A 14,943-nucleotide genomic window follows, 5' to 3' on the forward strand; every position below is an offset into this window, starting at 1 on the left:
CCTTTTTCTAATTAGATCCTATCTCAATTAAAAATTGATTTCTTTTTCTAAGAAGGTTTTCAAGGTTCAAAAAATGAAGGCAAGGTGTATAAGCTTCACAAAGCTCTTTATGGGCTGAACCAGGCTCCTAGAGCCTGGTATAGCAAAATTGACTCATATTTGCTGCAGTAAGGGTTTATAAGGAGCGAAAGCAAAGCTACATTGTATGTTAAAAAGCTTGGTGATGAGAAAAAACTCGTTGTTTCATTGTATGTTGACGATATGCTTGTTATAGGAGATAATAAAGTGTCTATATAGTAGTTCAAACAAAGAATGAAAAATATGTTTGAAATGTCTAATTTGGGTTATATGAAGTATTTTCTTGGGATGGAAATTCACCAATCTGATGCTGGTATTTTTATTTCTTAAAGAAAGTACGCTCTGGAAGTTTTGAAAAAGTTCAAAATGGAAAATTGCAAACCAGTAGCTACTTCACTGGTTTTGAATGAGAAGTTGTCTAAATCAAATAATTCCAAAAAGGTTGATGCTTCCGATTACAGAAGTTTGATAGGCAATTTATTATATTTGTCTACTACTAGGCCATATATAATGTATGTTGCAAGCTTATTATCTAGATTCATGCAAGCCCTCAGTCAGACTCATTATGGTGCAGCTAAAAGGGTTATGAGATACATTAAAGTTACATTTAACTATGGCATATGGTATTCGAAGAATGATAGTTGCAAGCTTGAAGGTTATTCTGACAGTGGTTGTGCTAGAAGTATGGATGGTTGCAAAAACACTTCGGGTTATATTTTTTCTTTTGGAAGTGGTGCCTTTGCATGGAATTCAAAGAAGCAAGATGTGGTGGCTCAATCCTCAGCTGAAGTTGAGTATGTCTCTGCTGCAGCAGCAATTAATCAAGCTATTTGGCTTAGAAAGATCTTAGCTGACTTGGAACAAAATACTAATGAAGCTATTGCAATTTGGGTGGATAATAAATCTACTATAGCTATCACAAAAATCCAGTCCAGCATGGAAAAACTAAGCATATTAATAAGAAATTTCATGCAATCAAAGAAGCTGAAAGACTTGGTGAAATTAGTCTGAACATCAAGTTGCAGATGTTCTGACTAAGGTTGTCTCAAGGCCTAGATTTGAGTTTCTAAGAACAAAGCTTGGAGTCTCCAAGAAAAATCTTAATGAGGAGTGTTAGATGACTGAGATTTTTCTTAGATATTCTAAGAGTGTATGCCAATCTTTTTGATGTTTTAGCTTGATAGAGCAGTTATAAGTAGTCAAGCATGACACACATAATGTGTCAGTTTGTATTTGGTTAGGTGATACAATCTTTTAATGTGATACTTGTTGAAGTTTTAGGATATGATTAACCACTGCAACAACAGTAGTCTTTTGTATATTATGCACCGAAATCTTAATGAAAGATGGGATATTTAGTTTTAAATTTTTTCTGGTTTTGCCTTCTTTTCCAGCTCTCTTTTATTCTTTCTATAACTTAACAGTAACTATAGGATTTTTTCATACATTCAAGCCCACCATCTCTTTGAAAAAAGCCATGATAAAAGTAACCACATCATTATTTGTTTGGATAAAACCTGCATGGTAGAATATGTTTCTATTGTGCCACAATGCCCAAATTATGATAAGAATTAAATTGCAGCCAGTTACATTACGAGAGTCAAGAAGGTAAGCTAACCAATTTTTAAAATCCATCTCGTTGCACTGTTCAGGCCACGAAATACCCAAGCTCCTCTATACATATTTATTCAACACACGATCATGAATAACATGAATTGTTGTTTCTGCAGCAGAAGAACATCTCGGGCACAACATGGTATTTAAGACGTGTTTAATGTATAAGTTATGTTGAGCATCTCCAACTTCTAATTTTGATCTTTGGTGGCATTAAGCTTTGCCAAATACACTGAAATAGCTTTTTATTAGGAGAAACTTGGTTGTTTGAATCATGGCTATGATTATGTAAATCCCCACCACAAAGGAGCCTATAGCCACTCTTCATAGAATAAGAAATGGTGTTATCCCCTTTCCAGACTGGACAATTAGCTTGGTTTGTACGTGATAGGGGAATTGATAAAATTCGGCTCCATCATGCAAAAATAAGGTATTAACTGAGTCCTCCCTCCCACTGTTTGAATCTACATCAATTAAATCGGCCACCCATCAAGGGCGAAGCCAGAATAATTTTTTAGGGGGGGCGAATGAATATTTATAATTTTTAAAGGATTAAATCAAATTTTTATAATTTTAGGGGGGCAAAGTGTAATTTTACCTTTACTAATTTAAAATTTTTAAAAAAATTAAAGGGCATAAATGACAAATTTTCATTTTAGTGGGGTCGGGGCCTATGCCACCTCCAACCCTAGAATCGCCTCTGCCACCCATGTGAATCATGGATTGATTGCTGAAGATTGAATTTTACAGCTGCTCGAACTAGCACTACAACAAAACAGTGCTAAGACGACACTTATGGGGCGACACTTTCCTAAGTGCTGGGATAGACTGACCAACATATGCTTTGGCCAACTCTTTGTATAAAGGTTGGGATATGCATGACTAAGGCAACACTTAAATAAGAGTTGGCTTTGTCTAGTCCTAAGACGACACTTATGGGGCGACACTTTTCTAAGTGTTGGGATAGACTGGCCAACATACGCTTTGGCCAACTCTTTGTATAAGGGTTGGGATATGCATGACTAAGGAAACACTTAAATAAGAGTTGGCTTTGTCTAGTCCTAAGACGACACTTTTAGGGCGGCACTTTCCTAAGTGTTGGGATAGAGTTGCGAACATACGCTTTGGCCAACTCTTTGTATAAGAGTTGGGATATGTATGCCTAAGGCAACGCCTGTATAAGAGTTGGCTTTTGTGTAGTCCTAAGACGACACATTGGGATAGACTTGCCAACATACGCTTTGGACAACTCTTTGCGTAAGGTTTGAGATATGTATGCCTAAAACAACGCTTAAATAAGAGTTGGCTTTTGTCTAGTCCTAAGACGACAATTTTGGGGTGACACTTTCCTAAGTGTTGTGATAGACTTGTCAACATATGCTCTAGCCAACTCTTTGTATAAAGGTTGAGGTATGCATACCTAAGGCAACGCTTAAATAAGAGTTGGCTTTGTCTAGTCCTAAGACAATATTTTCCTAATGTTGGGACAGACTTGCCGACATACGCTTTGGTCAACTTTTTGTATAAGGGTTGGGATATGCATGCTTAAGGTAATGCTTAAATAAGAGTCGGCTTTGTCTAGCACTATGCCTACACTTTTGGGCCGACACTTTCCTAAGTGTTGGGATAGACTTGCGAACATACACTTTAGCCAACTCTTTGTATAAGGGTTGGTATATGCATGCCTAAGGGGTTTAGGATTTTATGGTTTTATGGTTTATAGTTTAGGGTTTAGGGTTTAAGGTTTAGTGTTTATGATTTAGGGTTTAAGAATTAGCTTTGTCCAATAGTATGTCTAAGGCATCACTTAAATTGGTAATTTAATTTATGTAACAAATATATTCATAAATGATTGACACTAAAAAATGTTTTGATTGAAATATCTAAATAAAAATATTAAAGATTATAGATATTAAATTCGTGAATCTTATTATAATTTGTTAATAGGCTACAAAGAATTTGTTATTTTGAAAATAATCGTATTGATAGATGTTAGCCATCTAATGTATAGTATTTATTTTGAGGAAATATATATATTATTGTTATTATTGATCTATTTATTTGGTTAAAAGGTAAAAAATTAGGGCAAGAAAAGAATATCTTTGTTATTCTCTTTGGATGAAATGTTAATGCAATAGTGGAATTTTGTAAAAAGGATCGAATTGTTAGGTAAATTCTGCGCTTTTGATAAATGCTTTCTCTTTGAAGCAATAATGCCAAGCTTGACACATTGCATTTTCTCAAAACATTGGATATGAAGAACATGCCCAAATTCCTTGGGGGAATATTTCCTTTTTATAATTATAGAGATAAATATATAAAACCAAATATGCTCTAAGGATTATATCCTTCGTACATTTGTAATTTATTACTTTACTTTTATTTTAAGAAATTGAATTTGCCAATTGAGTATTAGCTTAATCGGTATAAGTATTGTTGCCAATGTAGGAGGACGTGGTTTTAAATGCGCTGAAGTGCATTATCCTTGTATTTATAGGTTAGGGAGGGATTATAGATAGTTCTAACAAAAAATTCATAATATTTATGGGATCCTCATATTTCTGTGTATTTACTTGAATATTAAGAGTTAAATATTAAAGTCATAATGAAAATTTTAGTTCTTAATGTTTAATTTTTTTATCAATTTGGCTTTTATTTTTTTATTTTAATTAAATCTAATTCTTAATCTTTTAAAAGAGTGAAATTTAATTATTATCCTTTTAAAAAAGTTAAATCATTATTATTTTAATAAAACTAATTAAAATGTAAAAATTTAAACATGGTAATATGCATGTTAATCCATGTTATTCATGTTTTTACTTTTTACGAACTATTTGTATAATTTTTGAATTTTAATTTTTATTTAATAAATAAAAATTTTAAATTATTTACTAATATGATATATATAATAAATGATACCATGTTAGTATAAAGTATTAGTGGGTTATCACGCTAATATTATTAACAATTTATTGTTTTAGTTAACATTTTAGGTTATAAAAATAAATTTACTCTTTTTAAAAATTACGAATCAAATTTAACTAAAAAATGAAAGCTAAATTATTAAAAATTTCCAAAGTTTGAATACTAAATTTATTATTATGATAATATTAAATAATAAATAGTTTAATTAAAGAAAGTAAAATATTTTTGAATAATAAATAATTAGTAGAAAATATTGAGTGACATGGCATGGGATTAGTAGTCAGTTTACCTGGATTCTTACCCACAAAAAACCCCTTATTCTCACTCCAAATTCTGTTGACCAAAGAAAAACCAATTGCATTTGCCGTCTACCACCTGCTTCAGCTATTGGTTTGTCACGGTACCTTCTTTGAAAGCCTGCCTTACAGATTCCATGAAATTCGTGACCCTACAGTGGTAGAACCTGGTGAATCGGTTTCGACTTGTTGAGATTTTTCTCAATCTTCATGGGTATGTATGGTTGATTCGGTTTTGTTTTTTGTTTTGTTTCTGGTTAAGAAGTTGTTCTGTGTTCAATAAATAAAATACAAATATATTTTCATTCGATGACAGGGCTCGTGCTGTACAAAAATTGTTGGAGAAACTTACTACTCAACAATAGATCTCGTTGTTTATGTCAGCTCTAAGCACTGGAGCTGTTGCATTGTCGAAGGACTTGAATGGTCATCGTGTAATCCAATATTGCTTGAAAAATTTCTCTGATGAAGATAACAAGGTAGCATTAATTTTGGACTAGTAATGATTTGAGTTAAAGCTTCATTTTTTTGTCTATTAATCTTGTTTTAGTTTAATTGTTTATGCCTTCAATCATTTGAATTAAATTGCAGGGGTTACATGATACTTGCTCATATCTAAAACATTACGACTACGAAATAAATGCATTAACTGCTGTTTTGTTGACCAAGATTTGTTTTTTACGTTGCACCTTTGTTAACTTTTTTTGCCCATCGGTTTTCATTGATAGTTGTGAAAAATAAAATAGAATAAAATAAATAAAAATAAAGAACACATAAATTTTACGTGGAAACCCTTTCGGGAAAAAAACCACGGGCAAGAGGAGAAGAAAATTCACTATGTCGAAAAATTTTTTACTCAAATACAAGAGGAATAGACTATGTCTATTTATAGGCTTGCAAAGCCATATTCTAGTAGGATTGAAACACCTTATCCTAATCAATATAAAATAGATGGAGTTTAATAAGGTTTAAAACCTTATTCTAAAATAAAATAAAAGAAGTCTAGTTCTATATGGATTTTACTTTTATTTTATTTTCCATCGTATTTTATTTAAATAAGAATTTGGGTCACTTAATTCTAACAATCTCCACCTTGACACAAATTCTCAATGAACAAGTTCTTCATCGCGAACTTTCAATAAACAAGTTCTTCACCTCTTCCAAAAACCCCTTAAGGGTTTAACTTCAACAATGAACACCAACCAAGTCTAAGCAATGCTCAAACTTGGTTATAGGAAGTGACTTAGTCATCATATCTGCAGGATTTTCATGAGTGCTAATTTTGCTCACAACAATACCACCACGAGCAATAATATCACGAACAAAATGATACCGAATATCAATGTGTTTTGTTCTCTCATGAAACATTTGATCTTTTGTAAGAAAGATGGCACTGATTGTCACAAAATCATGTGCTGATTTGAAGGTCTTCATTGAGTTCACTAAATAGTCCCTTCAACCAAATAGCTTCTTTACAAGCCTCGAGAATCGCCATGTACTCAACCTTGGTAGACAAAACGATCGTAGTTTGCAAAGTGGCTTTCCAACTAATTGCACAACCTCCGATTGTAAAGATGTAACCTGTGAGAGATCTTCTTCTATCAAGGTCTCCAGCAAAATCAGCATCAACATACCCTATAACTCCATCTTTAGTTCTTCCAAACTGTAAGCAAACATTAGTAGTGCCTCGTAAGTATCTTAAAATCCACTAAACTGCTTTCCAGTGTTCTTTACCAGGATTCGCCATGTATCTCGCTAACCGACCGATTGCATATGATAAATCGGGACGTGAACAAACCATAGCATACATGAGAGATCCCTCGCACTAGAGTATGGAACATGTGACATGTACTCAATCTCATTATCGATTGAGGAGATAAGGCCGATGAAAGTCGAAATGGGTCGCTAAAGGAGTACTAACGAAGCTTAGCACTCTGCATATTGAACTGCAAAGAACTTTCTCAATGTACCCCTTCCGACTTAGGTACAATTTACTTGCTTTTCTATCTCTGAGAATCTCCATACCAAGTATCTTCTTTGTTGGTCCTAAATCTTTCATCTCAAATTCTTCACTTAGTTGGGCTTTAACCTTTCTTATCTCTCTTTTATCTTTTGCTGCTATCAACATGTCATCAACATAAAGAAGTAGATACACAAAAGAACCATCAACATTTTTCTTAAAGTAGACACAACTGTCAAAACTACTTCTTTTGAAATCATGAGAAGTCATAAAGGAATCAAACCTCTTGTACCACTTGTCTTGGTGATCTGTTTCAAACCGTAAAGGGACTTTTTCAGCAAGCAAACATAGTCCTCTTTTTCGAGACTATAAAACCCTCTCGTTGTTGCATGTAAATATCTTCCTCAAGTTCTCCATGCAAAATGCGTTTTACATCTAACCGCTCAAGCTCCAAATCATGCATGGCCACAATACCAAGCAAAGCTCGAATCGAACTATGCTTAACAACCGGAGAGAACACATGTGAAGTCCACTCGGAATTTGACTATAACCCTTTGCAACAAGCCTTGCTTTATATCCTGGGTTCTTCAACTCCGGAGTCCCTTCTTTCTTTTAAACACCCATTTACAACGAATGACCTTTTTACCTTTAGGAAGTTTTACAAGATCCCATGTTCTGCTTTTTGTGGAGTGATTCCATCTCCTCTTGCATAGCAAACATCCACTTTTTCGAGTCTTCACACTAATCGCCTCGGAATAATTAAATGGCTCTTGATTCGCATCTATATCTTCAGCCACATTTAAAGCATAAGCAACTAGATCAACCTCGGCATACTTCTTTGGAGGTTTAATTTCTCTTCTTGTCCTGTTTTTGGCGATAGAGTATTGCGGTGAAGAAGCAACTCTATTCTCAATTTTTGTACTGGCTTGAGGAGTTGATTCTGTATTAATCTGATGCTCCACCTGCTTTTGGTTTTCTTTATTGGAAGAGTCTTTAAGAGATAAGTTAGGTAGCATAGCAGTTTCATCAAAAACAACATCTCTGCTAATCACAACTTTTCTATTTTCGGGACACCATAACTTATAGCCTTTACACCAACTTTATAACCAAGAAAAACGCATTTAATGGATCTCGGTTCCAATTTTCCATTATCAACATGAGCATACGCAGGACACCCAAAATCTTTAAATCGAATAATTAGCGGGATTACGGACCATACCTCTTGTGGAGTCTTTTTCTCAATGGCAGCGGATGGAGATCGGTTGATCAAAAACATGCGATGAGAGGCGCTTCGCCCAAAATGACTTGTAAGTTGGCATTTGACAACATACATCGAACCTTCTCCATGATCGTTCGTTCATTCGCTCGCAACGCCGCTTTTGTTGTGGAGTATGACGAATCGTCAAGTGTCTCATGATCCCTTCGACTTGCACAATCTATTAAACTCATCGAGCGAACTCTAAGCCATTGTGCATGCGGAGATATTTTATCTGTTTTCCGTCTGTTTTTCAATCATAATTTTCCAAGACTTCAATGTGGAAAACACATCGCTTTTCGCTTCGGAAGAACGCCCAAACTTTTCGGAAAAATCATCAATAAAGGTTAGCATATAATTAGCTCCACCTCTCGAAGGTACGGGCGCCCCTACAGATCGAATGGATATACTCCAACGTTTCCTTCGTGTTATGGATTCCTCTAGTGAATCGAACTCTCTTTGCTTCCCAAAAACACAAGTGCTCACGAAATTCGGTTTGCAAATTCCTTGCCCATTAAGAAGTCCTCTTTTGCTTAATTACGCCATGCCATTCTCACTCATATGCCCTAGGCGCATATGCCAAAGTTTAGTAATATCATCATCCGACAAGGAAGAGGAAGCGCAATTGCATCACCGATATGATGAGAACCTCAGAAACATATAACTTGGCAATCTTTCTTTGCCCTTTCATCACAACAAGGGACCCTTTGGAAATCTTTAAAACCCCACTTTCATTGTGTATCATGCCCTTTTGAATCAAGAGTACTCAACGAAATTAAATTTCTTTTCAATTCGGAACATGCCGCACGTCACTAAGTGTTCGACAACTCCATCAAACATCTTAACTTTAATTGTTCCAACACTGCGATTTTACATGAAGCATTATTTCCCATCAAAACAACACCTTGAGATCTTGTTTCATAAGTTGTAAACCAATCCCGATTGGGACTCATGTGGAAGGTGCACTGAATCAAGTATCCACTCCTCGCTTACTTTAGAATCATTGATGAAGCAACTAGAAGTTCACCATCATTGTAGTCTTCTACAACATCACTTCACCGGAATTTTCGGTTGTTTTCCTTTGATTCGACCTCCCTTTTAATCTTATTTTGTAGCTTATAGCACTCAGATTTAATGTGCCCTTTCTTCTTGCGAAGTTGCAAGTTTTACCTCGGTTTGAAGATTTCGATCTACCCTTAGATTTACCACGAGGATTCCGTTCGTGTTCTACCACGATCATCATCAACATTCGGTCTTGTCTCCCACGAACAATGAGACCCTCTCCCGAGAGTTGGGTTTAACCACAAGATGCTTCATCTTATCATACGAGGTTAAAGAATCATAAACCTCATCAACCGTGAGAGACTCGCGGCTATATAAAATCGTGTCTCTAAAGGTTGAATAAGACGGGGCAACGAACAAAGTAGAATCAACCCTAGATCTTCCTTATCATCTTGAACCTCCATGGCCTCCAAGGTTGAGAGAATTTCTTTAAACACTTTGTTAAGTGTTTGTGTCTGACGCACCTTCCTCCAAACGATGAGCATAAAGACGCCGCTTCATATGCAACTTGCTTGTTAGAGTTTTCGACATACATATTTGTTCTAGCCTCTTCCATAATGCGTGGCAGTTTTCTCTTTCATCACATCCTGCAAAATTTCGTTGGACAAATGCAGATGTAATTGTGTTAATGCCTTTCGATCCTTACGCTTCTTCTCTTCATCTGTTAATGTCAAGGCATCTTATCTATCCTAGCAGGGCATCCTCTAGATCCATCTGCAAGAAGCGCTTGCATCTTAATTTGCCACAACGCAAATATGGTGTTGCGATCCAACAATGAATTTCATACTTCAAAGACGCCATTACCGTGATCGAGATGAATAACCCGGAAGCTCGATACCAATTTGTGAAAATAAAATAGAATAAAATAAATAAAATAAAGAACACATAAATTTTACGTGGAAACCCTTTCGGAAAAAAACCACAGGCAAGAGGAGAAGAAAATTCACTATGTCGAAAAATTTTTTACTCAAATACAAGAGGAATAGACTATGTCTATTTATAGGCTTGCAAAGCCATATTCTAGTAGGATTGAAACACCTTATCCTAATCAATATAAAATAGATGGAGTTTAATAAGGTTTAAAACCTTATTCTAAAATAAAATAAAAGAAGTCTAGTTCTATATGGATTTTACTTTTATTTTATTTTCCATCGTATTTTATTTAAATAAGAATTTGGGTCACTTAATTCTAACAATAGTATTTTCTGAATGTGGTGGCTAATAACAACTATTATCAAAATGCAATAGACAAATGTAAATTAAAAATTATAAATATCATTTAGTTCTACTTTGGCATGTTTGTGTTGATTGATTGCAATAAACATCATTTTTGCGCAAGTTTCTTTTCTTTTGTTTTGAGGTCTGTTTTCAGATGGGGCTCAGTTGGGTTTTTGTGGATTAGATTGTTGTAATCTGTTTGTGATCTATTTTGTTCTTGCTTGGGACTGTTTGCTCTTGTTGTGTGTTTTGCTTTCTACAGCATTATTAACTGCTGCACTTTGATTAAGCGAAAAAAGTTCAGTTCTATTGTGGCATGTTTGTGTTGATGATTGATTGAAAATTATAAACAGTAACAATCTGATTGAAATTACTTTTGTTCTATCTGATTTTAGCATGATATATAGTTTTCATACATTTTCATCCCCTTATATGCAAGCATAGCATATTTCAGTTAGCTGAATCATTCACACCATTGATTCTCCACCATTCTTTTCTTTAACTAATCTCTCTTATCTGGCCTGAACCATTATAGAGCCCTATCTATGTTTTGCTGAAAATGACTGATTTAATAGTTTTATTTGTGAAATTCGCATTTAAGGGTTGTAGTAGAACCAAAAGCTTTAGCAGAACCCCTGTTGCTCAATGCTGTTCGAAGGCAAGATGTTGAAAGACTACCAGTTTGGCTTATAAGGCAAGCATGGAGGTACATGAAGGCAGGTTTTTAAATCAATGTGGTTTCAAAAGCAATTTTTTTTAATGTTCTACATTTACTTTGGAGATTGGATACCTCAAACTGTAATATGTCTGCTTCATGTTTCTGCTATCCTACCTTTTTTTGAAGAAAAAGAAAAAAGAAAGATTCATTTTCTCAAGGGAAAAAAAGGTCAAATTTTTTTTTGAAAATAATTGTTCTTTTAAAAAACGTCTAGTTGCCCTTCTTAATTGGAATTGAGCTTGCCTCATATGAAGCTTTTTTGAGCTGATTTTTGTTAATGGTATCATTTTTGTGAACTTTTTAGGCTAAATTAAAGATCCCGAAGCATGAATAATGGCATATACCTTTTTACTATAATTGAGATATATGTGATATTGGATTTACCAGTTTGATATAACCAGAAGGTTAGTTAACCTTTTCTTTTTCTTTTGTTTTTTTCGTTTTCTAAATTTTTCTATCTTTGTAGTTTGGACTATTTTATTTAGGAATTTAGATATTATCTATCATAAATTTTAATATTATTTAATTCTCATAAAGATAAATTTTATTTATTTTAATATTTAAATTTGTTATTTTATTTCGGATTAGGTAGTTTTGGTTGTTGTTAGTTCACTAGAAAGCTCATCTCTTTTCACACATGAACCTTAAGATTAGGTATTAATAGATACTCTATTTTAATATTAATTACTTTAACAGATGGTTGATAAAAGTTGGATGGATGCTCCAAGATTTGGCACCAATCACCTAGCTGGAATAGAAAGATTTCTATCATTTGCAATTGAAAAATCAATTTTTAACAGAAAAATATATTGTCCGTGCCATCGTTGCAATAATAGGATATTGCACGAACCACATATTGTGGGTGAGCATCTTCGTATTCATGGTATAATAAAAGAATACAAGTATTGGATTTTTCATGGAGAATCCATTGAAAGAACATCGGTGCAAACCGACCAAACAGTGAGAACTTCTCTGTCAGTTTGTACGTTGTCACAAGACAATGAAGCCGATTTAAGAGATCTCATAACGGATACTCTAGGTATCAACATCCCAACTCTTAATGACAGTTTTGATGGAGTTTCAAGCGAGTTTCAGAATAATGGTCGAGAGTATGATGTTAATGAGGCCTAAGGGACTATAGTGAGAGCAACTACTCTTCTAGATGATTGTGATATTCTGCTCTATCCCGATTGTGTCAAGTTCTCATGCGTCTCATTCTTACTTCAACTTTACCACTTCAAAACACTTTTTGGATGGTCAAAAAAATCTTTGACATGCTTATTGGAGTTTTTAAATGAGGCATTTCCAAATGGAAATACAATTCTGACTACATACTATGAAGCGAAGAAAAAGATTTCTGCACTAAATCTTGGGTATGTGAAGATTGATGCATGCTCGAATAATTGTATGTTATATTGGGTCGATGCTAGTAAAAATATCAGTTATGATGTCTGTAAAAGCTCAAAGTGGCAATCTTCTAATGAGTTCGATGCAGATGAACAAGTTGATGGTAGTTGTCACCGTCCTAAGCCTGCCAAGGTATTACGGTACTTTCCTTTGATTCCTAAACTTCAAAGATTATTTCAATCCTCCAAGACATCACAATCCATAAGATGGCATAAAGAAGGACGAACCAAAGATGGTATATTGAGACATCCAGCCGATGGTTCTGCCTGGGATGCGTTTGATAAGAGGTTTCTTGATTTTGCATCTGATCCTCGCAATGTTAGGCTAGGTTTGGTTAGTGATGGATTCAATCCATTCCGAAAAATGAGTACAAGTCACAGAACATGGCCCGTGCTTTTTATTCCTTATAATTTGGAACCTTAGGCATGCATGAAACAATCATCAATGATACTTTCAATGGTTATCCCTGGTGAAAAAAGACCTGTCAACGACATTGATGTCTACATGCAGCCTTTAATTAAAGAGTTGAAGCAATTGTAGACAGTAGTTGATGCTTTTGATTCATCAGCTTCTGAATCTTTCACTTTACAGGCTTGTCTTCTTCTGAAAATCAATGATTTCCTAGCTTACGCTAATCTTTCAAGGTGGAGTACAAAAGGTCGGGTTGCTTGCCCAATATGTGCTGAAAAAATTGAATCTCGATGGCTACGGTATGGTCAAAAGTTCTGTTATATGGGTCATCATTGATGGTTATCAGCTGAACACCCATTTCGAAAATAGAGTCGTGAATTCGATGGCACTATAGAGTATGGGGTAGCTCCTATACCACGATCTGAGGAAGATATCTTAAGGGAAGTTGAAGGTGTCAATTTCATTTATGGAAAAGCTCGAAAGAGGGATAGAGAAGAACTACATGAAGGGTTGGTAGGACTAGATGTAGATGAGGGGTGTGATTTGTTTAACAACTTTGAAGCATTAGTGGTAGAGGGAGATGAAGCAAATCTCATAAATCAAGACGAGACTTTATGGAAGAAGATGAGCATATTTTTCAACTTACCTTATTTGCGTTTCAATCTACTTCGACATAACTTGGATGTCATGCACATCGAGAAGAACGTATGTGACAATGTCATTGGCACCCTTCTTAATCTCTCATACGATGGTAAAGATAATATCAATGCACGCAAGGACCTACAAGATATGGGCATTCAAAGTTATCTTCATCCAAAATGAGAAACGGGAAAGAGTACCTACCGCAAGCGTGTTACACTCTTGCATCAAAGGAAAGAGATATTTTTCTTTCCATTGTGAAAAACTTGAAGGTACCCGATGGTTATGCATCAAACATATCTTGATGTGTGAATTTGAAAGAGCACAAGTTGAGCTACCTTAAAAGTCATGACAGTCACATTCTCATGCAAGATTTACTTCCTATAAGCTTAAGAGGAGTTGTAGAAAAGAAGGTGCTAAGTGTTATTACAAATCTATTAGATTTCTTCAAGAGATTATGTGTAAAAAGTCTTAACCCACAAGAAGTTGATCAACTTCAAATACAAGTCGTATTAACACTTTGTGAAATGTAGAAAATATTTCCTCTAAGTTTCTTCACAATCATGATTCATTTGATTATTCATTTGCCAATGGAGGCTAAGCTTGGTGGACCTGTTCAATACAGGTGGATGTATTTGATCGAAAGGTATATGAAATATATGAATAATATTTCACAATATTTTATTTTTATTATTTTAATATAGAATATAATAAGTATGTAAAAATAAATGTATATGATGTAGGTATCTTATGGGATTGAAAGCTTCGGTGCGAAATAGAGCTTATCCCGAAGGTTCCATTGCTGAAGGGTACATAGTTTCAGAATGTCTTACATTTTGCTCCCGTTATTTTTCTGATGTGGAGACTATATTTTCTCATCCTCTAAGGAATGATGGGAATATTCAAAAAGGTACATTTTCTCTTTTAAAGGACGTCCAATTGGCACCATGAACACGAAGATATTGGACATGTGATCTCTTGCACAAGTAAACCGCTATGTTCTATTGCATAGCGATAAGTTATCACCATACCGTCAGTGAGTTTGCTAAGGAAAATCTTGTCATTCGATTCTTTTTCTTAACCAATAGACAAATAAAGTTATCACATAATTTGTATACATTTTGACAACATTTTTCGCAAAATATTGAATATATTATAGGGTATTTTTAGAGTCTGAGCGAGCTGTTTATGGTGGCATTCAAATTAGTAAATGCACAGAGGACAAATGGTTGGTTGAAAAGTTCCCAAGATGGCTTGCGAAACAGGTAAATTGTCACTATTAAAATAATTTATCGTATTATTTATGTAATGAAGGAACATTGTAGAAATTTGATCATAGAATAAGTGTTCATTGATTTCC

At 34.6% G+C, this 14,943-nt stretch overlaps 1 protein-coding gene across 1 annotated transcript; it reads left to right on the forward strand.

Moving 5' to 3' along the window:
• Window positions 1-444: 444 nt before the first annotated feature.
• Window positions 445-1,089, forward strand: LOC108462785 (secreted RxLR effector protein 161-like). The gene has a single exon (XM_017762687.1). It carries the CDS (start codon window positions 445-447, stop codon window positions 1,087-1,089), a length of 645 nt encoding a protein of 214 aa, XP_017618176.1.
• The last annotated feature ends 13,854 nt before the right edge of the window (window positions 1,090-14,943 follow it).

Source organism: Gossypium arboreum, chromosome 13 (genome assembly GCF_025698485.1).
Source record: "Gossypium arboreum isolate Shixiya-1 chromosome 13, ASM2569848v2, whole genome shotgun sequence".
Lineage (NCBI taxonomy): Eukaryota > Viridiplantae > Streptophyta > Magnoliopsida > Malvales > Malvaceae > Gossypium > Gossypium arboreum.

Excerpts from the sequence above, each read along its gene's own strand:
- LOC108462785 (XM_017762687.1), top strand. The coding sequence starts at position 445 with ATGGAAAATTGCAAACCAGTAGCTACTTCACTGGTTTTGAATGAGAAG.